Source organism: Acanthaster planci, linkage group LG02 (assembly GCF_054643075.1).
Source record: "Acanthaster planci isolate LZ-2023a linkage group LG02, COTS_SCS, whole genome shotgun sequence".
NCBI classification, from domain to species: Eukaryota; Metazoa; Echinodermata; class Asteroidea; order Valvatida; family Acanthasteridae; genus Acanthaster; species Acanthaster planci.
In genome coordinates, this window is record NC_141778.1 from 3,036,079 (window position 1) to 3,063,083 (window position 27,005).

General features: G+C 40.2%; 1 protein-coding gene across 2 annotated transcripts; it reads left to right on the top strand.

The window, feature by feature from the left end:
- Positions 1–4: 4 nt before the first annotated feature.
- LOC110975370 (uncharacterized) lies at positions 5–27,000 on the top strand. Of its 2 annotated transcripts, XM_022227818.2 has the most exons (22): positions 5–236; positions 8,551–8,806; positions 9,102–9,152; positions 9,494–9,603; positions 9,907–9,974; positions 10,759–10,949; positions 11,092–11,523; positions 12,166–12,270; positions 12,945–13,295; positions 14,035–14,142; positions 14,527–14,868; positions 15,885–16,001; positions 16,877–16,984; positions 17,293–17,391; positions 17,920–18,051; positions 18,217–18,570; positions 19,385–19,583; positions 20,034–20,293; positions 20,629–20,777; positions 22,829–22,985; positions 23,492–23,617; positions 25,952–27,000. In XM_022227818.2, exons 1-22 carry the CDS (start codon positions 165–167, stop codon positions 25,960–25,962), a joined length of 3,798 nt encoding a protein of 1,265 aa, XP_022083510.2. In that variant the 5' UTR covers positions 5–164; the 3' UTR covers positions 25,963–27,000. The 2 variants fall into 2 exon arrangements, with proteins under 2 accessions (XP_022083510.2, XP_022083511.2); XM_022227819.2 differs by lacking the exon at positions 25,952–27,000 and having other exon boundaries at positions 17,932–18,051; positions 23,492–25,409.
- The last annotated feature ends 5 nt before the right edge of the window (positions 27,001–27,005 follow it).

Below are 27,005 nucleotides of genomic sequence, written 5' to 3' on the forward strand. Positions count from 1 at the left end.
AATAATGCAACAGTCGATCAGGACGTAGCCATCAATACCAGTGGTGTCCCTGTAATAGTGAGATTTTTGAATCAGGACTAGCTCCACAAAGAGTTCATTACAGTTAGTTTCTTGTATGATGGGGGACTAGGATGCAGAACAAGGCCTAATTGATTGGAAGAGACATGGATAATGATTCTAGAGACAGCGTAAATGGTCCTGCATCGATGACGCAAACAGGCGGCCAACTAAACGAGGTAAGTCGATCATGTCGTGACGATTACTGTTGGTTTACATTCAAATACCTCCCCTCAAAAAATGACATACCTCACACGGGATGTCAATAAAGTTTGTTCGGTTATCAAACTCCCTCAGTCACTTTTGGTTAGAATGTCTGTTATCATATACATGGTATGCAGTTTCAGTGTTTGTACCTCAGCCTCTAAACTGGTCACCGACTTGCGACTCCACGTCGTGGAGATCAGAGCCCTGTGTGTGAACAAAGTCAAGTCAAAAAGCTCCAGACAGGTATCCTATCGATATTTGTATACTCGACAAGAAATGGTTGTAGTCGCCACAGAGCAGTGTTAACAGGAAAAACTGTTAGTAACCGGTTGACAGGTTAACAAAATTGAGCTTTAAGAATCTGAAAGGACATAGGCCACTAGGACGATACCTTTATACGAAGATCCAACACTAAGCGGATTACGACCTCTATAATGATTTAATAGAACAAAACTAAATTGATTAGGCCCCCTAAAATCAATTTTATGCGATCTGCATGGTAAAAACAGTTCAATTCTACGTTTGCACGCGATGAACACAACGACAATGGAGCAAAACGATTCGAAACCCAAAAGACAGTATCGGTGAAACCGAAGAGAGAAGTGACGAAAACTCGCTGTGCACTCGGACAGAAATGACGGTCTCGAAAGCAGTGACAATTGGGGCCTACATGAACTAGTCAAAAAGCATGTGTTATGAATAAATTAAGACACTACCATTAAATGATAAAATACTTTATTCTCATAATTTCAGTTGGTATTTTAATTCAGATATGGGTGGAACAATATCTATGAAATTAACCTTAAGACCCATGATTTGTAACTTAGTTAACAAAGAGTTTCAATGTAGAATTATTCACAGTAGGAAATGACCTATGACCTACCTTAATCAGCATCTTCATTGTTGGAACGCCAGTGTCGAAGTACACACAAGCTGCTTTGGGCAATGCACAGTACATGCATGCCATGTCTATACGGTTTCGCCCCTGGAGAATTGCAGCACATGACCCCTGCAAATTTTGTGCTAACGAAGGTCCTGAGCTGATCAGGAACAGCCAAATAGGAACAGGAGTGGCAACGTTTTCATGAATATTCAGGAGGTGGCTATTCTGTTTAAGGTGTGGGGTTGTGCGCGTAAATTTATACTTTACAAGCGGTACACGGCACTTCGTTGCACAAAACCGTACTGTTTTTAATTTAAGGTTTAATCCAACGTAGAATTGATACTATGGAGGCAGTGCACTTTTAGCAACTAGTTTGTCGCTGTGTGAAGTTTGGTTGGGGACAAATGTCATGGCAGATTGAGCGGAAAATGCTGAATTCTGCACTGTCAGCTCATCAGGTGGAAAAACTTACACGACAATGTAGGAAATTTTAATACCTTCCAGCCCATGCCAAAAGGCACCGAATTCAGTTAGGAAATCTGGCGAAAAATTTATTATACTCACCTGGAGGAAACACAGGGTTGTGATCAGGATCCAGTAGTTAATTTATGCATACAGATCAACCAATCAAGTTAGGAGATTTGAGCAAATGAGGGCTTAGGCTGCGCAAACTTTTTGCCATTTGGAAGGCTTCTTACTCTGCTGGTTATGTTTGGGGGAAATTAAGTTCAGCTTCAGGTCACTTTTTCACAGCCCTTTGTGCGCAACACATTGGGGAAATCAAACTTGTCAAATTGCCCACCTGCACCCATCACCACCAAATGTCATTTGCTAGGTGTCAAATATATGTAAACAATCCATTGACCACCTCTGGGTTGAAAATGTTAAGCAAGGGCAGCATAGGGGTTTTCTTGCAAACAATAAAAGGTTTTTTCTGACGGGAATTCGTCAGACACAGGCTAAAATTTCTCGTGCACTATCATAAGGGCCAGTAAGTGTATTGCAGACAATGGGAATTTACCTGTCATGTAATGTGTGTGCTAGGACAATAGTTATAGTTCGTGGTGACAGGCTATGGTAATGGTTCCCTGAAGGTTCAACGGGCCATTCCTGATGTAGCTCATAGAGTTAAGCGGGGGAAATCCCGTGCCTGGATGGTTTGATTAATAGTTCATTATTAATGTTCATTCCAATTTATTTATCGGTGATGAGTTGTTTGGCCTGGTATTGCCATTTGTTAAGGCTATTTCGTAATTGAGTCTGGTGTATAACACTGAAGTTGGTTTTGGTTTGTTTTGTTCGTTTTTTAAATTATCTTTAAGTAGAAAGTCACCTGCAGGTATGAGAACCACCAGTCTATAGCACGTGTTAAAAACTCTACCAGAAAAGTCTCAGACACGTACTGGTATTAAATATGAAAACATTGTAGTAAATTCCAATGAAACGAAGAAACAATGAACTCAATCAGTAGGTTTCGCTTCCCAAAGTACGAGGTGCATTCCAGAAATTTTGTGACTTTGTCAGGAGAGACATTTATGTCTTTCAAAAAAGTGTGAAATTATTATCAAAGTAGGATCCTCCCGCCTCAATGCACTTGTTGTATCGCTCCAACAACTTTCTGAAGGCTCCCTGGAAATCATCTGAAGTAAAGGTGTCTAGGACCCTGGTCATAGCCTCTTTCATCTCTTCATTTTCTTCATAATGATGGCCCCTGAGGCTCTCTCTCGGCTTTGGAAACAAAGCAGGAGGGAGCATTTCAGAGGTTTCTGTGCATTTTACCCAATTTGACACAAAACCTGATGGCATAACGAGCTTTAAATTGCCCTCTTGTCCCGACTGCATTTTTAATCTTTACATAGCTGTGACAAGGGGCATGTAGAAGGGTTTATTCAACGGGCTATTCCAGCCGTCTCCATCAAACTGGGATAACAAAAATCGTTATGCTCAATGGAGATATAATTAAGATATATAAAAATTAAAAGAATAAAGTACAAGTATAAGTGCCTCTCCTGACAAAGTCTCAAAACGTTTGGAAAACACCTCTTACGTAGAGCAAGTGACAGCCTCCTGGGTTTTGAAAGTTTGAAGACCAAAGTCTCCTGAAACAATGAAACACAGTGCCTTCAGAAAACTAGAGTTAACACAAACTGACATCACAAAGGAAATCTGAAGTAATCAGTGTATTTCAGGTTATTATTTGTATTATTGCTACAAGTACTGTTACAAATGGGTCATTAGGGAGACATTCTGTGGTAAATATTTCAACCTTAGGGAGAGATCAGTCTCCCTAATGTCTCCAGCTACCAGAAGGAGGCCGACAACAGACCAACAAGCTTCACAAAAGAATAGCCAAGAGATGATTTCGAGCCCTTGGCCAGCGTTGGCTAGCTATGTACACGGTAATCTGCATGCATGTGAGAACGTTACTACCGTTTCAAGCTGTTTAATTGTTCAACCCGTCGGCAGGGTGCACATCTTATTTTTCGCACTTGATTTCACGGTGCATGCATTACAAGTCATATACAGAGACTTGCACACTTCAGTGGCTCCTGCTCACTTTTAGCAATCCATCGGTCAATGTTGGAAATTGTTTCGTTTGGAAAAATCCAAATGGGTTTGCAATATCATCTGGGACGTGCTGATAGGTTGGTTTTAAAACGATATAATCTGTTCCGTAAAGTTATACATGAACTGTCATCGTTTATTTCTTAGGAAGTTAAAACTTAGGTTGAATTGGAAGTAAATTGCTTTCATGCGAATTTAAAAAAACAACAACGTATGTCAAACCCTGTGATACTTGTGTGAAAATGCTCTTTATGATTGAAAAACCCTCAATAGTTTCACTGCTAAATTTGCCCCGAGGCCTGTGCCCACTTGCCTGATAAACATGTATTTATCAACATACCAGACTGGCTCTGAGTTTGACAAGTCGTGATTGAGAATGCTGTCGTACAAAGACCTCAACTTCCGTAGAGGTCTCAACACTCAGCAGCATATTTGCATCACAGTAGTACCGAAAGCGAGCGTTCCGCTTGGCAAAGTTTTCGGATGCCACGCGTTTGCCTTTTGTCTACTTCTCGTTCAGACAGTGCTATTTAGCCCGTACTGGACTGAAAGTGATGCTGTGGGGTGCACCGCTGTAAATAGGCCAGAAATATTTCTGCCGAGCTCATCAGTACGAAAGCCCTGTAGTGCCATCAAGTATATTTTTTCGAAAAAAGTGAAGTATATTTTTTCCAAGTTTGTTTTTATGATATATATCTTTTTCCCAGTTTGTTTTAAGGCATATATTTTTCCATGTGCCTTTTACGAGATTTTCGTGAGTCGGGGGTGTCGCGTGTGCTTTGGCATTCATTGCCCGAGTTCCGGCATGTCTTAAATGTGTATGTTCTTTTATTTTGAGTCGAGTTTAAAGGGTAAGGAAATAATACCGACCCAACGAAAAACACCCTCCTAACTTGCTGTACATTTCAAACCAAAATTTGTATAGCTTATTACAACTCTACAGGTTTTCTCAGACTCATCAACAACCCTTGATGCAGTGGAAGAATGTGGGAGAAAAGCTTTTTTGACTTTAGCACAAACTATGTCAGAGACAACATAAAAATTACACATTACAGATAAAAACCTTTGTACACCTGGAAACATTTTTGCCACAATGAAATGTGTATTTACTTCATGGTATTGACATTACATTATATTGACATTAAGATTTAATATTGATAAAAGTTTGCATCGTTATAAAATAGCTAAATCTTCTGAACACATCGATCCTCATAAGGAGATACAGTTTGATTGTATTCATTGTAAATTGATAAGGTTGTCTTTGCAAGTCACTTGTTTGGAAAATAAAGCTGTGAAGAAGTTTTACTTTTCTTCAGTGATCTGTTGTCTACACTTCCAAACATATTTGTACATGCATTATTACAGTATCACATCATGATGTGACCCCATACCGTGAGCATGTGGTCAAACAGGATGAAACAGTATGGACAAAGGGTCAAACACTTCAACCAACACCAACCCAATTGGTCTTTAGGTGTACCTGCTGCACCATTGCTCCCTGGGTGGTAATATTCCAAAAGGTGACACATTCCCCACAAAAAAAAATTAGGTTGGGCTAGAATTGTCCAAGAGACAATCAATCTTTGTACTACCTAAAACATACAAAATTGATATTCTGCATTTGTTACATTGTCCTTTCTAGGAGGAGTGAAAAGGTAAGAGTATTTTGATTTCTACTTTTGGAGAAGAATACTAAAAATGAAACTTTAATAGTATAACCTGCTCCAATGACAGCGTGACAACAGGTTTGCAAAAAGTGTCCATTATCTCTGTTGGCAATATAGCTACATGACACTGGACAATTACTTTAGATAAAAATCTTTGCAGAGGTTCTTGCATGCAAGCCCATGGACCGCATGAGACCATCCATTGTAAGGAAGTGCACCGAAACTGACATTCTGGGCTTTGTTTCAACGGATCAAATGCATGCACATCAGATTCAATGGAGTATTTCAGTTCGGAGAAAATGATACAGTACATACCTTGGCAAGATTCGTAAAGCAAAACTGGACTGACGACTTGTCAAGGAAGTCACCACTAAAATGGCCATTGTCCTTCAGCTCTTCGAACAAACTCACCCAGAATTGCAGGCAGTGTTTTCGGGGGACAGCATTCGATTCGCTGATTGCGCCGACTACTTCCTTGAATGAATTTTTTTGCTCCAGAAAATGTGTCATGTCCGTTTGTGCTGAAAAAAATACTAATTGAACACGGATTGTGCTGTTTTCAGTTCCAAGGTCGGCCCTAATTACCCTTGGGCATCCCCAAAGAACTGTTTGTTTGAAATAACCAGCGATGACATTAGGGTCACTGTTAGTAGAGTATTCTTCAACCTAAAGTACATTTCTCGAATATCCACCAATGCAGCAATTTATGCATATTCCATATGGTTTTAACTCTTTCTTTGAGTCTATATGCCAAATGAAGTTCGGACCTCTACCGCGGTGGATTCGTCGCCGCAGACGTCTCCTTGATCTTTCTTCCACGCCCTCGGGATCCAACAAACATAGCAGCTGACGTACTGTGTCCCTTTTTACATTAAGACCGTTCTGAATGCAACGTAGATGCATCCACCTGTATCCGTGAAGCTGCCCAGATTTCTCCAACCCGCGTTCAATAAAGCAGGCTACACCAAAAAGGTCTGAATAGTCCTTTCGCCAAAACAATCCCAGCCCACGGAGCTTGCGATGCAGGTGTCTTTTACTAATGTTTATGTTGTCATTAAATAAGAGACAAGCTATATTTTCATTATAACTTATACCCAAATTAAACTATAGACGAAGAAGGTCTAGCAGCATGACTGTCGAAAAAAACCGCGTGAAGGAAGAATGTAACAAATAAACTTTGAAAGAATGGATTTCGTAAAAACGGACTTTGGAAAAAATGTATCTCGTAAAAACGAACTTGAAAAAATATACTTCACTTTCCGAAAACAAATACTTGATGGCACTACAGGGCTTTCATGCATCAGTAAGGTTATACACTCAAAACATTCTATTTTATGGAGTCCTGAGAGCCATGAAGTTGGGAAATCAAGTTGAAACAATATTATATAATAACACAGAACCTCTGGCTTGGACTTAATGGCTTTAAATTCTGACCAATTTGGATACAGCTGGGTCTGAAATTGGCACTATTTAGCCGTATTGCAGAGGGATGCATTTTCAAAAATTGCTACTTTTCCGGGCAGGGAAATTTCCTTCATATTAGGGATGGTATATTTTGGGTGAGAATTTCTCGAAATTTCATTGATCAACCCACTAAGATTGCAAGGAAAATGAAAGAGGACTTGTCGAACATCATTTTTCTGTCCAGCCTGGACACATGTGAACTGGGTCTGAAATTGGCACTGTTTAGCCGTTTTGCAGAGGGATGCATTTTCAAAAACTGCTTCTTTTGTGGGGAGGGAAATTTCCTTCATATTAGGGACGATCTGCTTTGGTGAGAAGTTTTCATAATTTCATTGATCAACCCACTAAAATTGCAAGGAAAATGAAAGAGGACTTGTCAAACATCATTTTTCTGTCCAGCCTAGACACCTCTAAGAGTTGTGAGTATTTTTAAGATAATTTTGAAGTATAGGGAGTTATCACTGTTGTCTTTGAGAATTTCTTTATGGGGGAGGGGGTGCACCCTGTAAGACTACGAGTCAATGGTTCTTTTTGCAAACCGGAGCGAAATTGTTGGAAGGAAATCCACATTCTGTCGGCATGGTGCAAATTTCAGTATCTGGTTCGAGATTAGGCTGGCGCCGCTGTGAGATTCGGGATAATGCACTGCCATGCAAAGTCACGGGTTGTTGTGTGGCTCAGCTGTGGAAACAAAAGCCGCGGCGGGAGAATCTTATGAAACTAGACTCTGTTTACTTGACTTTCCTATGTTGGTCAATGCACAGTGGGCCCCCACTGGCTCCATGGGAAAGTGTCCATTTGTATAAAACAGTCTGTGGTAGGTATTTTTAACCCAATTTGTTTGGACATGAGTGTGGGACATTTACACGTTTAAACATTTCACAAAAAAGTTCCAAATCCGTTTAAGATTTTCCCAAACGTTTAAACGGAGCCGCCCCTTTGAGAGGTTTAACGGTTGATTGGCACAATCTGGAGTTCTTTTCTTAATTGATGCCTGTATAATGTAGTGGTTTTCGGAACGTTTTTGTTTACTGGTCGGTCATATCAAAGGAATACCATGAATTCATCGCCAGAACTTGTCAACTATTTACATTGTCGACAATTGTTGTGCTCAAGGTTTACAATAATACGGTGGCACGTTTTAAGACGACCAAATGTTTAAACGGTACGGGAACGTTTTTAAACGTTGTTCAAATTATACGTAAATTCCACCCTTAGTTGACAATTACTTATACTGCTGAGTGGATGGTTATGACGACAGTTTTATTCTACTTTTGGGTAATCTTTCCAAATTTCATGTCGTGGAGAGTGCGTTTTATAGTCCAAAAGGGCCCATAGTGAACAGTGAATCTAGCGCACAATCCGCCCCGAGTTCAGTGGGAAGCAATTTAAAGAAGACGCAATTTTACGAGCAACGGAGGTTTCTTTGGTGGGAACTGCGCTTCACTGGTGGACTAATTACGGTCACGTGACTGCCTACAAAGTGCAAGCTCCTCGCCAATACCGCTCTTTTCAACCGATGAGAAGGTACTTCTGCTCGATTCGGATACAAATTTTGGCCAGCCCTGGTTTGAAGTGACAAATCATTTGCAGAAATTCTTCCAGTGCAAAGTTTAATTTTAAACATTTATCAGGTGATGGAGGCAGTGATTGTTATTTTCTTCTTGTAAGCCCTCCAAATTCTGTATTAAATTTCACTGCCCTCAGGGTAGCCCCGACGCTCTCCGAAACAAAGACCACCACGGGGAACCTACCTGGCAGAACACCCCATTGCACCTTGGAGGACCCGTGGCTCGTCTTTGGAAAAAACTAAGGACACGCAAGAAAGACGGAAGAAGAAACGTCACCAACGGGGCGACGTTGATTGTGGTTATCTCCGCTGTTCTGCTCACCGTCGGGCTGGGGCTTATTCTCACCATTTGGTCTCCTTTTGTCGCAAATTCTACCAAGAGACCCTCCATTGGTGAGCGTTTTTTTATTTAACTGCTCAGGCAACGCTTATATTGATAGAGAAAAATATATCGTTTTCATTTTTTTGTCTTGGGGTTCAACCTGATTATGAATCTTCAAATGCATGACGTCAAACTGGCAGAAATTACTTCTTGATAAAAGCGTAATACTTATGTTTCTGAAAGCATCGACGTATTTCTTTGTACGGCATTGCAGTATGACACTCTTGGGGTTGAAAGCACCTTGTCATAAGCTTTTATTTGTCTCTGTAAATCATTTTTAATCATTTTATTTAATTTAAAATGTAGATGGGCCTATGCCTGCTCCCGACAGTGCCACATTTGAAACACCTGTGATTGGTATGTTTCCCTGTTATCAGTAGAGTGTTACTACTAACCCTTTTTACCTTTTTTCTAACTTTCTGTAGATTGCATACTTTAAATGGTCATGCAGCACATTTAGATGTTGGTAAATATAATATTTTCGTAGGGTGATGGTTTTTATCCGGTGACTGACGAGAGAGTTTGACATTTTGTTTCATTTCTTTCATGTCAAATTGTTAAACTTAATTCAACTTTAAACTTCATAAGCATAAATCTTCCATGGAGTTTCTAGTTTTATCATAACATGAGGAAATATGTAGCCTTTCACACCACGATTTTCTACAGCTGTAGTTTTCCTCGTTTGTTTCTCCCCGCAGGTCCCGTTGAAGTGAATTTGACCTTAGAAATCGACCAGAAATTCAAAGAAGAGTATTACTACCCCACTTCGGCAGGTTACAAAGAGCTAGAAGCCATGATTCTTACAACGGTAAATCTTTTCCCTGACTGTCCCACCATCAATGGTCTGCACAGATCTGATGATGGAAAGTGATCGTTATATGTACAATGCCTCTGTTTCGACCTTTCCTCTGAGGGCAACTTTCCTTTTTACTTCCCGAACCATTACCGAAGGGAGTCAGAGATCAAATCCTATGGTTTGCCTGAGGTTAACCATGGGCCATAAAGGAAATGACTGACTTTGAAAATTCCAGCGATTGGAGTACGAAGTTAAGAGTGCGTCGAGAAGAAGAAAAATTTTAAATGTGACATTTTTAACCTGTCGTCATTGCAGATTGACAGCATATTCATGAACAGTGACACGAGTAGTGCGTATGAAGGCTCGAAAGTTGTTGGCTTCCGGTGAGTTAAAGAAAATCACGTCGAGTCGGGCACTCTGTGATGTTTTTCACTGTGATTGTCTCACTGACTTTAGTAATGTGAATCATAATGTGAATGTGAATTCCGCACATGGTGTACCCGCAAACCCTTTTTTGTGTGTGTAACACTCCCACCATGCAAAGCTTCAAATCTTACTTAACTTCGCTCTACGGGGAGCAAGCAGCACGACAAGTTAGGTCCCTGGAGCGAACTTCCATCAGACGCTCCAAGCACATCAACAAATTCCGCACATGGTGTACCCGCAAACCCTTTTTTTGTGTGTAACACTCCCACCATGCAAAGCTTCAAATCTTACTTAATGTGAATCATGGAAATGTAGCGCATTTATACGAAGTACAGAACGTTAACGTCACAAATGAGAAAAGCTGTATGTCATCAAAGATATGTCGTAAAAATTTAACTGGTTCAGATAAAATATCTAAACAGTCAGAATATGGAAAAGTATTTGTACACATTAAAAGGAAACGGATTGACATCAACAAGCGTCGTGAATATCCACTCTTTGAAAATTTCGTCGTAGATTAAGTGCAGAGTAAAAAAAAATAAGTAAATTGTGCATTATTAATACAAAAAGGTTAGTGTTATCTCCAGAGTTCAATCCAGTTGCGCTGGAAAAGATGATAATTATGTTTTTTTGGTTTTTTTACATTGATGTAATCATTTTGTGACAGAGAAAATCACTTTCAGGAAAACGTTGCTCATAACCAACAGTTTAACTCGACTTCTTTCCTCTCTGTTGATGTAGAAATGGAAGCGTCCTTGCCACCGTCCTCAGTCGCTTCAGACAAGCCGTCGTTCCTGCCTCTCAAAACCCCTCGGACTTGAAGGCAGTCTTAGACACGTTTGTCGAGTACGTTCAGAGCCTCCTCGAGAGCTTGACCAGTCAACTTGGGTGCTGTGGTGGCCTTCGGTTCATCTCGATCATAATCAATGGAGGTACTATTCAGAACCAAGCAAGAAGTGTCAGCCGTAATTATTACATTTGACTTAGTGAGTCAATCGCAAAAGAATATTGTCACTAAACCTTACTTAAGGTTTTTATCTGTTTTATTTTTACTTTTTAAAATTTCTTTCACAGCAAACATAAAATCGCCGTTCGTTGGTGTGTCTGAAACAACTCTACCACCGCAATCTGTAGGTTCCACAACCGATCCATCAACTGCTAGACTGACTGACCAACAGACTGATCCATTAACTACCGACCCAACACATCCACCGACTGCTGCACCGACTGATCAACCATCTCATCCACAAAGTGTAGGATCAACCGATATTTCAAGTGTACTACCGACTGATTCTACGACTACGCTACAGCCTTACACGCAAACTGAGGAGGCGCTAACTGTGGCTCCGAGTGCATCACCAACCAGTGCACCAACTGATGGTCCAATTGAACCACCAATTGATCCAACTAGTGAAGCACCAACTAATCTGCCGACTTATCAACCAACACCTCCAACTAGTCAAACATCTGCCCCAACTGAGTCATCAACATATTTCCAAACAGATGGTATTTTTTCGCCTGTGTTTTTGAATATCAGTAACAATAAACTTTGGCTTTCGTCTGATTCCCAAGTGTGTGTAAGTCGGATTGTGTTCTCGAGACAAAGTATCGACTAGTTTACAGCAGTATGTTGATTGAATTGACTCAGTTACACACCGAGTAGTCGAGTCTTATCTCAAGACTAAAAAGAAGTGATCGTCATACATAGCGCATATTTTAAGGAGAGTCTTAAGTGTAACCTCGGATTTGCATGGAGGGTGAGGCCTCTCTGCACAGTTTAAAGAATCGATTGCCAAGATCGTAAAGTAGACGGTAAAGACGTAGAATCATGCAGTCAAATTAATATAGCTGCGCTCCAAAATATGCAACGGGCAAATTCTTTAAAAGGAAGTTTTCTTCATAATCCACTCAACAAATTTGTGAATGAATGGCATTTGAGCTGTTTAGTGAAAGCGGGTGCAGCTTTTCAAGAAACTGGCTTGATTCAGCTATCCTACATGAGCAAAACACCCCCTTATCGGTTGAAATGCGCCATGTTGATTGGGGTGTTCATTTCGTGCGACTGCAACGCTTGCTTTCATTGTCGTCGCGAAACACAAAACCAAACATCATTATGAATACCTGTGCTTTGTTTTCCAATAATTGTAGGCTGTGTCAACTCCTGCTTAAACAACGGAACATGTGAACCAGTCGGGTGGACCGGTTTCACCTGCGAATGCTCTGCCGGTTTTGGAGGCTTAAGGTGTGAAAAGGGTGAGAGATTTGACTTCCATTCCTTAGCTCAGTTGTCAAAGCGACATTTGAGGCAATGAATTGAACAAATCCCACACCCCACTAATTCCGACGTGATTTGTTCACCGGGCCACCGTAAGTATGGAGTATTTAGAGGTGCGCAGGGAAAAATCAGTCAACTTTTTTCAAAAGGTGACAATCAAGTGAAATCGATTAAACATGCTGCTATTTTTGCATCCGATGGGGCCAGATATGATGTCACTGGGTGAGGGGGGTAGTGCGCACGCCACCGGACGCGATATGATAGGACTCACCGTGACCCCCCACACAATCACACGACCATCTACATTGTGATGGCCACTGCATGACTGCTTGAAAATCGATTACCAACTATCAAGCAGTCCAGCGTGGTTGAATTGATCTAGCGGGTTTCCGCCGGTGGTTTGGCAAGCCGATCGTATTGGAAGGGTGTACGGTAGCTTCAGTTAACACAGTTAAAAGTTACAACTTTGCCAGGCCTAGGTCATATATTAGAAATGAAAGTTTCAGTTGTATTATGAGCCTAATTACTGTGCAAACCATGAATTTTTTTTTAATGTTCCTGCTCTGCTTCAGAAATGTGACTACAACACAAAGTACATTCCTTTAGCAAGGTCTGTTGTTACATGACACTTCTTTGTTACATTTTGTCACAGAGTTGATTACCATCAATCTTGGAACGAACGAGTCGACCCTAGTAAGCTCTCCATCCTATCCCAACAACTACCCGAACAATCTGGATGTCGTTTGGATAATCCAAACGGTAGGCAATTGGAGGATTCTCATTGAGTTCATCGCTTTCAACACGGAGAGTCGTTACGATTTCCTTCAGGCCGGGGATGGGGGGAATTTTTCAAATTCCTCCACAGCTTTGTTCCGCGTGAGTGGAAGCAATCTGCCAACTCGTCTCTTGTCCGTCGGGAACGTCATGTGGCTGAGATTCATGTCAGATCAGAGTGTCAACATGAGTGGGTTTTCCTTGTGGGCTCGAAGCGTCTCCTCAAGTGGTAAATTACATAGTTTATATTCAAGAGGCTGTAGAAAGGGGCTCGCCCTCAGATACTATCAGAAGATATTTGTTGAGAAGCCATTTTCCCATTGCTAAAAACAGTCGTTGTAATTTGGTTGTTTTGCCCAAGTCTGTTTTTTTTTTCAAGCTCCTTTCGGGGTATATTTCTTTTCAGTCAGTCCTTACGACTATTATTACAGTTTTGAAAAATAAATTGCGGCTGACTCCCTTGTAATTTTGGAGCTAAAATGCAAGGATCATGCTAAAAAGTCTTCCTATGATGACTTCGAGTATGTGACATCGAAGTGAGTCGAATTGAATTGAGCTGGCAACATGGATTGCATCTATGTTAGACTTTGTCTTGTCTCCAGACTCTTAGAGCAGAATTGTAGAATGAACCTCGTCCAAACTGGTATAGCTTAAATTCATTCCAAAGGACGAACCCGCAAGTACAATGTGTTGATTCAAAATGACACAGGTAAGAAATGTATATTAACGTTTCATGCTTTTGAGGAAAACGAAATTTGCAGCACTAGACAAGATGTAAAAGAAACATCAAATTATAAGTGTTTTTTTTCTAACTGTGCATTATAGTACTATAAATGCCACTAATTGAAGCTTTGTCTAAAATGAATAGCAGTTGCATGAAACAAACGGTATTAAGGAAGAAGGCGATTAACAAAAATAACAGAAACATTTTAGCAATTTACCTTTTTAAATCTTACCCTGCCAACCAGGCTGTGTATTTAATTCCTGCTTGAACAACGGGACATGTGAGCCAGTCGGGAGATTCGATTTCAGCTGCGCTTGCCCTGCTGGGTTTCAAGGCATTGTATGTGAAACAGGTATATGCTAAAAAATGTGTCTTTCATGCACTGTATGAATTGTGTTTAGCAATTTAACACAAACTCACTCAGACTTTGTAAACATATTTAGGAGCTAATTAAACTTAAGTCGAATTTCTTTTTTTATGATTGTGTACAAGCCAATATCAGGGAAGTGTTTAGAAGTGTATTTTCTGGTATTTAAAAAACTTTTTGTAGTGTAATGCTGATTTTGAAAGGTTATGTTACACTGCAAACATAACTTTGTTCTCTTTGGTAGATAGCGTTTCATTGTTCATGTGCAAATCCTTTCCAACGAAGAGCTACTTAGGCATTCTTCACACCAAAATGCGACATGGGTTTTTGAATTTCTTGAAATAGTCGAAATAATTTGGAATCTTGCAGAAACCTTCTTTGTGAGTGTGAATGAGTCTCAAATTACCTCGCCATCCTATCCATCAAGCTACCAAAACCATACACGTCTCGTCTGGATCCTTCAAGCCATGCCCAACAGGAAAATTGTCATCACTTTCGTTGCCTTCAACACGGAGCGTGGTTTCGATTTCCTTGAAGCTGGTGATGGATCAGATAGCGCCAACTTCTCCAGTAGGTTCTTTCGTTGGAGTGGGTCTTATAAACCACCTGAACTATTGTCCAATCAGAACGCCATGTGGTTGAGGTTCACATCGGATGGGAGTGTCAGTCACGCTGGGTTTACTCTGTTGGCGCGAAGTGTCCCATCCAATGGTAAGCTAATCTTAGTAGATACATTGTGTATTCATTTCTATCGACTGTTATCAATTTTAATCTCTTTGGTTAAAGATTTCCTTGTCCAGATTAACAGCCTGACCACTCCTTGCCCTATGTACAAATACACATACATGGACGATATAGTGTTCAGATTTGACGTGGAATTCCAATTTTTGGCAAAATCGAGTTAACAGTTTTTAAAAAGACGGCACAAGTCATACTAGTGCATATACGTGCTGGAATACACCGGGGCGACTTGTTAAGAAAGATGACCTACCCACTCCAAGACTCCGTCTATGGGAAATACTGAACCCCTTAATGAGAGACACAATGAAATATGTAACTCATTTTAATAAACTCAAATATAATAATGTAAATCACCCCTGCCAGCCTCCCGTGAAATGAAATATTCACTATCTGGCCTTAAATTCCTCTTCCACGCAACCAAACAGTTTCTAGAATTATGTTTATTCCTTGGTGCAATAAGGATATTTGTTTTAGGTGTTTTCTGTAGTTTGGATTGGCTGTAGATGTTAACTGTATAATTCCTGCCTGTGATATTTGTTATGCATTTTTTATTTCATTTATTTTTCACTTTCAGTGTGATATTGTTAGTTTGTCCTTTATCTAACAATTTTAAAAACATTCATGGCTTTTTAACGGTTGTATTTTAATTCAACCTTTAATTTTCTTATTTCATCCAATCACATCTCACGTCATCTCGTATCTCTTCTCATCTTCTTTTACTCACTATACGTGCCCTTGAGGAATCATTGCCAACAACATTTCGGGCAAGTTCGAATTGTTTTCAGGTTCTGGTATAAAACAATAAAAAACACTTTAAAGTCATCAGAGATGCCAGCGTTTCTTCTTGAGCAATCTAGATACTTTTATCCTTTTATGCTTACTGGATCAAACGTTAATCAGTCCTTTTTATAACAACACCTCCTCTCAGAGTGTCAACGATTTAAATGCATGAATACTTTCAGTTTGTGTACATATTGTTTATTTAGAAACATTGACCTGTTCTGACGGTGAACTTGACTGTGGCCATTCGGTTTGCGTCAGTGACTCTTTACGATGTGACGGGTATTACGACTGTATTGACACAAGCGACGAAATATCCTGTGGTAAGTATGACTGTCAATATTTAAGCTCTACCGAAATTCGAGTTTTGACGCTTAATATTCTTGTGTGGTAAGAAAGTATAAATGAATGCAGATGATATTTGTTCGATTGTCATGGTTTAATAATTGAATTACTTTTCAGAGCCAATTTCGAAGTTGGAAGTGTTTAGCATGTATTTTCGCAATAGACTTTATTTAATTTACCATTTTATCTTTAAAATCTTTGTGATCCGTGAAATTCAAAATTACAAAATTCAAACGCTATCGAACAATCCGCCACGAGCAGAAGCACCCCGTCATCTGTTGAAGAGAGCCATGTTTGTCAGGATTGTTTATTTTGTTGGTAGCCATACGACCGAAACGTGTGCATTTAAAAGTCGTTCGTGAGCCAGCGAAGTTCAGTTCCGACTAAACGAGCCTCCTTAAATTTGCTAAGAACTTTCCGTCCTCTCTTGATCAAGCTAGAGGCTCACAATAGCGATTTTCCTAAGGGATATTTGTTTCAATTTCACTTGCCCATCTGGCCCAGACATGGCTACATCCTTCAGACCGTCGTTTATTGGTCTCTGGGGAGCACAGCTCGATGTGGTCATTCAAGGCAATACCAGCAACCAAGCAAAACATACTGTCTCTTCCAATCTGGGTTGGGATAAGGCTAGAGTTTCTTGCTTAGGGGACTCGCTTTGTCAACCAATAGGCTGAGGAACTTGAGTCAACAGATCCACGAGACAGCCCACGAAAGTATGGCTCTGCAAAATGGATGTCAGTATTTTAAGTTTGAAGATGGCGGTTGTGTGTGCAACCTTTGTCGAGAAAACAGAACATGTCATATTGTTTCAAAGCTCAGAGAATTTTTGTAACTGTGATTTCCTCTGCAGACTGTGATAGCATCTTCTGCCAGAACAATGGAACCTGTATGCTATTCCCAAGTGGTTATTTTAGATGCCTTTGCTCCCAAGGATTTGTAGGAAGATTCTGCGAAAAAGGTAACTAAGCGCAATTTGTTAATTCGTTCCCCTAAAATTGGTTTGAACATACAAAAATGAGCAATTAATTGTGACCAAAATTATTGCTACTGACGGTGGTCAATTTATTCCCTTTTTAAGAAAATACAACTCCTCAATGATATGTTCCATTCTCTGACAAACGTGAAATTCCATTTTATAATATAATTATGTATTGACTTATGTCTGTCAAGTCTTGAGGGTGTGCAACATAAATACATACTTGCTTTGATTGGTCAATTGATCGACATTAAACGCCAGATTTCCTCTTTGTCTTTACTTTCAACCAGCTTTCGTTGAGTGTGAGGCATTTCCGTTCATTTTTCAAGAATCTGACAAATGTGATGGAAGGATTACATGTCCAAACGGCGATGACGAAAAGGGTTGTGGTACGCCTTTTCACTGTAAAAGAATTTGAAATCGTAGGATTATGCATTTTTTGGTCAGTTATATATTTACAAGTCGTGAGGAGGTCTTTGTGTACAATATTGGTGGTATTTATTTTTTATATTTATTTAATGTTGCCTTGCAAAAAAAATTTATTCAGATTTGAATTTACTTCTGTAAATTTTTGCGAGTGCAAAATTGTGATAGAATGAACAAACATTACACAAAAAAGAAAAGACATTGGACATTTTATGTTTTAATGAAGTCAGATGTATTATCTCTTCGGTATATAGTAATAATCTGAGTTTTTAGGATTTAAAAGTGCAGGAGGGAGGAACTTGAGTGGAACTTTTGAAAGCAAGTTTTTATATTAGCCCCATGGTCAATGCTTAGGGGGCAAATAATGTCTTTTATCTGTTACATTGATTGAAAAAAATTGCTTATTAAATTATCAAACTTACATTTAAGATACTCATATTTCAGTATTAATTCAGCCTTACAATGGAGATAATAAAGCCCTACGGATGAAGTTTGTTTTGTAGATTGCAGTGGGGATGATTACCTGTGTCGTGATAGCATCTGCGTGAGTCGAGCCGATGTGGAATGTAATGGTGTACCAGATTGTCTGGATTATTCAGATGAAGGAGTTACCTGCAATGCTGGTAGGTAAAAATTTGTTCAATTTCTTCTCCAAAGAATTCCGTATTCTGCAAACCAATGAGATCTTAATGGGATCTGGCAACCATTGCAGGAGATTCTACGCTTGTTTTTTCCACAGTATAAAAGGTTCAATATATTTTACCATGACACGTGCTTGTTTCATTAAGCCTACTGCGTGGAAATTCAGAGTGAAGTGTGCTCAGCTATTCTGACTTACAATACCACCTACTTCCCGAACGACTTCGTGAAATCCCATCGACAAGCGAATGACCTCATTACTCAACATCTGCCTCAACTCACGGTCAACTGCACCAATAGCGAGAGACTTGCTCTGTGTATGTCGTTCTTCCCGGAGTGTCCTCAGTTTGGTTCTGATCGAAGAGTCTGTGCCACATTATGCACGAGAGCTTTGGAATGTGTCGGCCTCGACAGAAACTCTAACACTACAACTTTGCCGTGTGATGTATATCCAGACCGTGGAGTCCTGTCAACTTCAGATGGTTGTTTTTACAACAGCGAAGGTGAGTTGGCCAAGGTTTGCGTCACCTATTACATTTGCTCTGGGGTCTGAACATCGCGTCGAAAGCTGATCAGTTCGTTGATATTGTTTCGTTCCCTGCACATTGAAAGCAACAGGTGTCATTAGAGTGTGTAACCCCGTACCAATGAGAAACAGAAAGGCTGGCTGAACTAATTCTTTCGCTTCTGTGGCACAGAACAACGACAAGGGAACTGAAACACTAAAAGTCTCCATACACATTCGCACGTGAATCCTTTAATCCACTTATTTAGGTGTGAAATGTTTCATAAATCCACCCTTGCAGAGGTGGATCTAGGGGGGAGGGGGTTGCAACCCCCCGTTCAACTGCAGACTAGATGGCATTACCAGTGAAAATGAAGATTATGAGTTGGTCTACCAAAAAAAAAATCCTGGACCAGGATTGCGCCTTCCATCTATCCATCTATATATAATTACACCGATTTCTGGTGGATCCCCTTAGCAGGGCATCCCTTCAGTACGCCCAGCAACACCTTCCCTCCCCTTTCCTGAAAGCTAGATCCCTCTCTGCCTTGACCGTCTTAACAAACTGAAATGCAAGTACATTGCATTAATTAAGCGACCACTTTGTGAAAGCTGTTTCATAAATTCACACGTAGGTGTACACGCGCACACTAAGGACAGAGAGGTTTCATATTTTAAATACCAACACTGGGAGATCATTGCCTCTCTGAAAAAAAAACCGAACGTCAGCAGGTGTTATCATTGACAAATGATAAATGGAAAACTGTTATATTTACCAATTATTCATGGGTTATCTTTGGATACGTTTCCAGATGTGTTACAAGCAGGAGACTGTGGCCGTCGACCAGCGGCCTCGCCTTCTCTTAATCCTTTCAGTCGTATCGTGGGTGGAGCTCAGACGCACATTGCCAACTGGCCTTGGATTGGTTCATATCGACACGCTAGTGGATCGCATGGATGTGGAGTATCACTAATCAGTAGATATTGGGCAGTCACAGCAGCACACTGCACGTAAGTTCAAAATGGAGAGAAATTGTATCGGTAAATATTAATGCATTTTCGTATCCGTTGAAACTGATATCTCTATTAAATTGTTGATCCGTTGTAAGTGCCGATCTAGCACAAATCTCTGCAACAGCCTTTGCCATTGGTTTTACGAGGCTTTTACTGATCAGAGGCTGAGGAATCACTATGATGCATCATGTTGCTTTAATATCCTCTAAAGCAGACTCCGTTTGGAGTGGGAAAGATGTTGTACAACAACTCATTTTAATTGGCTTTGGTCAGATAACTTTAACATTGGGGAAGGCTCCCAACCCCCTTTGAACCTTTCTAAAGGTATAAACATTCCTTCCACGAAGGTGTGATGAATCTAAATAAAAATACCTTCAATTGCTAACCAAAGTCCCAAGCTTACATTCGATCCATGGTTAGTAAAATTAATCTGTTGATTATTTCCAGCCATCTGCATCACGTAGTATTTGGCAGTTCGACCTTGGATATTCCATTCAACTACCCACACGTCCATAGGGTTAGCAAAGTATTTAATCATCCCAGATATGACGATCAGTGGTACTACCACGACATCGCGCTCCTGAAACTGGCCTCCCCCGTACGATATACGGAAACCATCCAACCAATCTGCTTGCAAATTGCTGACAATGAAACTGAGGTCTACGACAGGTGCCATGCAATAGGTTGGGGCCGAACTTCATATGAAGGTACATGACTATACAATTGGGAGGCAAAACACTTTCACCAACCACATCGTCCTCGAACCCGTTGTCCCGTTCTAGTGAGTCTGCTCTGTTACTTCCATCCTTTATTTTGATGGGCAGTTTTCTTTTGAAATACTTAATTGGATGTTTACTATCTCTTGTATTTCTTTCTGTTTGAACTGAATTCGAAAGTTTATTCAAATTTACATAATTATGAGTAGTTTGCCCCTCAAAATCTGTTTGTTCGATCCTTTGGGAAGATTCTCTTCGACAGCATTCCATAGGCTGAACATAGCCCGTCCTTACATTTAAAATCTTGTACGTTTTTCCGTATCCAGGGATTATTTCTCCCATCTTGAAAGAAGCACGTGTCCCGCTATTGGGTTGGGAGCAATGTAACAACAACACTGGAACTCGTGGACGACTATTTGTCTCATCAAGTCAGATATGTGCCGGGATCGGAGACGAACCCAACAAAACCTGTAACGTAGGTGGAACCTCTTCACTAATACTGCATCTGATGAGACTGGCTGTTTACCACCATTAATAAATTGGGCGTTTATAGCAAAACGCCTCTATGCACAGTATGCAGATAATATATTACAGTAGGCACCCAAAAGAGCTGCCCCTTTTTTTTCAAATATCATAACAATACATTTTTTTAGGCACTGAACCTTTATCCAGTAATAACTTACTGTCATTTTGAAACCAATTTGTTGACAATCAGATGTACTATTCTCGCGCAACGTGCATTTTCCCGAGACCAGTCAGCCAGTGTGTACTTACCAACTGGTGTACTGAATGCACAAGGCCGTGCACGCTCGTAGCATTGCGCAAAACCACGAAGGAATGAAACAAGGAGTTTGAACTGCCAGGATACAAAATTTGGCCAATTAACGCTTTGTGTCATGCGTGGTATTTTCGTCACCATCTGTTTCACATCCCTTTGTACCCTACGATCATTACCGCAATTTTTGGCTGGTAATTTGCATTCTTAAAATTTTGTATACTGAAGGAAATTGAATATCCATGTCTTCGCTGGTGCTTATCTCACAACAGAATCAAATTTAATGCTTGCGCAGTTGATAGTGTTAGGTCGTGTGCACTAAATGTTCGTGTGCAATTATTGCCCGTCTAACGCTTTCTGCTGGAGTTATTTTGGGAAAAATTGCCAAATTTATATGATTTTTGGTTTGATTTAAATCATTTTTATTGATAGATTTACACAAAAGTGATTTTATGAGATCTCATGATCACTCCTTGTGATAAAGCAGCGGATGTTGTTCATTATGAAGTTAGCTTTCCAGTATTTGTCAACATGATGTTGGCTAGTCTTATCCAAGTTTGTACAAAATCTTTGAAAACTGGTGTTTTGGAGGGACAAAATGAAATAAATAGATAGTGGGATAGTATATTAGATAAAAATGTTTAATCATGACAACAAAAGTAGGTCTAACATTAGGGATTTTTTTCAGGCATTCCGGGGATGTTTTCTGTTATTCGGCTGACCGGGCGGCGATGATCATTGGGCGTTTAGAAGTGCCAGAGTATTAAACTCCATGCGTGTGCTTCCTGCATGGTTAGATTGGGTTACACATGTATTGATAATGATTCTCTTTAAATGCATGCCCAGTTTCAAAAATTGGCATGGGACAGCCGAGTTTGGAGGACTGTAAGACGACTCTTTTAGAGCTAAGAAAAAAAGGAGTTCGATTGAGGTGGCTTCCATAGTGTATTACGCGAGGAATATGGAAATTCCTATGCATATGTCTTTGCTTGGTAATAAAACTGTTAGGGCCTACCTTCTCTCCCCACCCCCCTTATTTGTGTCTGTTTCATGTTAGAACAGATCTATTTTTGATAAGTTACGGTAATTTAATGCAGGTGCAAGTTAAAATTGTAGTCTTGAAGTAAGTTCTGTTCAAAGGAAAACCTACACCTCTGCACGTTCGACTTGAGGCTAACTTATTAGCGTAGCACACGTAACACATAATACGATACTATATTATTACCAGGTTCCTAATATCAGTAATGTGCATTAATGCCCTGTTTATTAACAGTGACGTCTGATCGTCTGCACCGTCTACTTTTTTCTGGTATTAGGCCTACTTCTTTTTATTCAAATGTTGCAGCAAAGACAGGGTTTGTATACGTTCTGTTTATACACACATCTGATTATCGGTTTGACTCGGTGAATGAAATCGGTTTTATTTGCGTCCAAATTGTGATATTGCTTCTTGCTTCATCTTTAGTTGTATTACTCCATAGAGCATACAATCTTTGTCTAAAATGCCTAGTTTATAGCTAGCTCTATTTTAATTGAAGAGTGGTCTTACACTTTTTGTCAATTTCGCTGATCATTAACAAAGATCTAACAAGCCCCGTGGCGTATTTTGCCTGTTTTTTCATTGTTATTAAATGCTCATAACCCATGACATACATTGTTGAAAACATTAGAAATATTCAACTTTCATTTTGGGCATTAATTGTTTTCAGCCTCACTATTTGAGACTGATTTTCCCTTACCTTTGTGTGCAGGGTGACAGTGGAAGTCCATTGGTCTGTCAAGGCACGGATGGCCGGTGGAAGATGGTTGGCATTGCTAATATTGCGTATAGATGCGGACAAACTGGCCCCACCGCTTTCACGAGAGTGTCGCAGTACATTAATTTCATCAGATACACAATTGCTTCAGGTAAGATTGAAAATACGGAAATGCGAAAAATATCACCAAAATAAACACACTAACGGGTTTGATGATAAGCACACAAACTGATTTATAATTAATAACTATTTAAAAAAACTTAACACATGTTAAACACATCCATATATTTACTCATACACATACGTTTATTAAATGAAATAGTGTCTTCAGTATATCAACATGTCGTATGTGTTTATTTATAAACGTGTCAAAATGTTTAACAAGTGTTACAGATTTGCGTTTAATTTGCTTTTAGAAGTTCAACGCTTGGGTTTTACCGTGTGAGGCCTCAACAGTCCTCAGCCATCAAAGCCCACACCTGTTAATTTTCAGACTGCGTTCAGATTTCGTAAAATTCGCCACGGTATAATAAAAACTAGTAATAGACGTATGATTGGAAGGAACATCGTTTTCAGGTGTATGTTGCGATGCATGTAAACATGTAAACATCAACCTTTACTGGGTTCTTCAGAAGGAACACCTTTTTTTCTGTTTAGATGCTGATTTGTGCGGTGTAAATGACTTCAAATGTAGCTCTGGGACTTGTATAACGCCTGAGCTCGTGTGCAATACGTTCCCTGACTGTGACGACGGGAGTGACGAATTCTCTTGTGACCCTGGAGGTATGAAATAGCGAGGAGAATGGCAACGTTGAAACAAATCACCTTTTAGCATTGATATGAAAATTAGTGATGAAAATCTGATGACAAATTTAGTACTCTGCTAATTTTGTTTGATAGCAAGGAATCTGCCTGATTAAATCACCTCGCAATAAATCTTCAGTAATTTTGTCTTGTCTAATATGGTGATTAATTTGAACGCAGTAGCTGTTTCTCGGGTACAGTCAAAGAGAAAGCAGGTCTTAATTTTGAAACAATGGACTAACCACATACTTACATTCGAGAACTGCTTTTAACGAAAGATTAACTTATAAAAACAGGAGAGAATAGGAGAAAGCGAGTCCTTTGTTCCTTTAAAATGTCTGCTGTCCATGGTAAAACAATAAAGCCTCTCTGTTTCTTAACTACACAACTTTAAAAACAATTTAACTCAGAATTTTGTATGTTAACTTTTTATTGAAATTTTGACAATTCGAACGAGTATAACAATTTCCCCAGGTAATTCCCAATTTATTTCAAAATGAAAAAGATACATGTACATAGGCCTATGTTCAGACTTGCCTTAACACTAAAATGTGTTATATTTTCCGGGATTGCTGCTGTGCATATTTTCGAGCCGGGCCTTTAGGATTTTTTTAGTAACTTCTTACAGTAATTTTGAAACCAATTTTGTGAAAATGGAACTGTTTTCTATTCGGCCAGCGTGTGTATTTTTCCTCAGCAGTAAGGCGCATTTCCATATTTCCTTTTTTGGGGTGCAGTACGTACACGATTCGATTATTGTGTTTAAACTTTAACATTAACCATTAACATCACACACGTGCACGTTGCGTTCGGATACGTTCGTTTGGATACGCAACCTTACACAACCCAAGCGTCGACGCACTATGGAAAGGCGCCTGTAGTCGATGCACGCGGGCTGGCGCGCATGCGATCTTCAATTTCAAGTGACCGTAACAGTAAATGTTTCTGTCAACTTGAGTTTAAACTCCATATTTGTATTTAAAAGAGACTGTTTTATGTGCATTCCAAGTTTTAATAAAATTAGACATTGGACGGACAAATTCTAGGGGAGCAGAATTCGTCACTACTCCTCAGCTTTGAGATGGTCCGATGTAACCCAGCTCTTTAAAGGTTCAAAAGAAATATTGCTCCAAATTTTTGTGTCATTTTAGTAAATAATACAACCCAGATATTTGGTAATGGGATTTATATCTATTGAAAATACATTTTACTATATTTTAAATGTTGTATTTTAACAAAGCCCAAGGCAAGCTACTCAGAATTATGGGTGAAACGAAATATCATGTGACATACAGTAGCTTGGTTTGAAAACGTAATAATGAAAACCATCCCACTGTATCAAAATGCAATAAAACCTTGGTTCGTATGAGGTTTATACAGGGGTCCTTAAAATACATGCAAATGGAATAATGCCAATTCGCTTTGTACCGATCTGGAAATGCTGAGAACGATGCAACGATGCAAGTATCCTCGGAATTATTTGTCACTATTTTTTTTCGAATTACATTTATTACTCTGTGCGCAAAAAGGAATTCCTATTTACCCCGAATGACAAAGGCCGTGAGTTGCAATATTCTTTTCCTTTGTCACTGCCCTCCATTAGATAGTGTGTACTTTATTTAAACACCACTTTACTGGATTGGGAGCAGGTTCTGAGACTCCTTGTTATTGCAATATGCAGTCAGTGCATTACATCAGTGCAAGACTTCACACATTAGCTTTTAGTGATATAATATCATCAGGGATCAATCGTCGTTTGTGTTCTTATCTTATTTTTAGCTCCCGACTCAGTGTATTTCATCTAGATGTGGTTTCCCTGATGAAACCATAGACCTAGAGGAGGAAAATACAACTCCTGGGGGCGCCCCGTGCATTGCATGTACATGTATACGCATTCCGTCGGCCGGAGGTGCCGGCACAGGAAACTTCCGGTTGACCTTTGAATAGGTGTTCACGTGCAATTAACGATTGCAACCGTCACGCGTCGCTGCGCGCGTAATTTTGCCTTGGAATTCTTTATTTTTCATGTTTTTCGTGGATAAAATAGCAAAATGGGCACGCCTGGATAAGATAGACATATACAAGTGTGTTATGATATTCGGTATACAATAAAAACTCAACTGCACAATCATTACCTGGAAATTTATGTCATTTTGGGTATTTTGTGTTACACATTGTGCTGCATGCACAATTTAATATACGGAAAACAGCAAAACGGAAGTTGTCTGTGCCGGTAACTTCGGCACTTCCGGTTGACGCAAGATCGACACGCGCCCGCTGGAACTGGCAGTCCATTGTATTTTTCTCCTTCAGGTCTATGGTGAAACTTGTATGAGGCGCAACATTTCTGCAATCATCATTCAGTTTGCTACGTTGATGTGCATCAAGCGTCACATCAAATTACAGGCAGTTCATGCACCTATACCAGGCACGAAATGGGACAGAGGTGTACCCCCCAACAAGTCCTATCCCTATACACACTCAGGCCCATTGTCACTTAACACATCCCCCTAGATGTCTGAAAAGAATTGCTTAGATAACAGTATAACCATATAACAATGACCAACACAAAGCGGGGGGGTTCTCTCTGTCCCACATTTCGCTTCATATTGTGGCGAAATTATGGTAAGGCGTTAGGACGCCCTCTATTTATCTAATTTATGCTAATGTTGCCCGGGCCGCGCAGCTATAAAAACCGCGTGCGGTGGCGGGAAAGTGGGTCTTGTCAGTTGCGTGTTCCAAGTCGGTCGCGTGTTCCACGTCAGTTCCGTGTTTCAGAAGTCAGTCCCGTACGTGTTCCACGTCAGTCCGGAGTGAGTGTTCCAGTCAGTTCCCGGTGAGTTTCTCGTCAGTCCTGAGTCAGTTCCCAGTCAATCCCGTCAGTACGAGTCAGTTTCCTGTGAGTTATTAGTTAGTCCGCGTCAGTACCCGTCAGAAGTCCCGTTCTACGTTGAAGATTTTTCCAGCCAATCACCCGATCTTTAAACCTTATTAGGCGACCCAATAAAGGCAATACCCGTCTCGTAATTATATGGATTTATTTTACAAGGTATGCAAACATAATCGGAGGTAATTATAAGTTGGGCCCCTGTTAAGGCGACGTTTTCGCCTGTCGAGGCGACCAGAGCTGAATAAACCAGGTCCTACTTATATGGTACATGACCGAGTCAGTGTGTTGATTTAGAAGGTCCATCCCCCGAGGTTGCCCCTTCCCCGTGCCATTGCCCGATCCTGCAGTACCGAGGAAGTGACTAGAAGTCGTCTGCGACCGCCTGGCGGTAGACTGCCGCAGAACGGACCTGCACCCCTGGCCTACTCCACTGCCGCTCGTCGGGTGGGCCAAGGGCAAGCCCGGGCATCGTCAGAC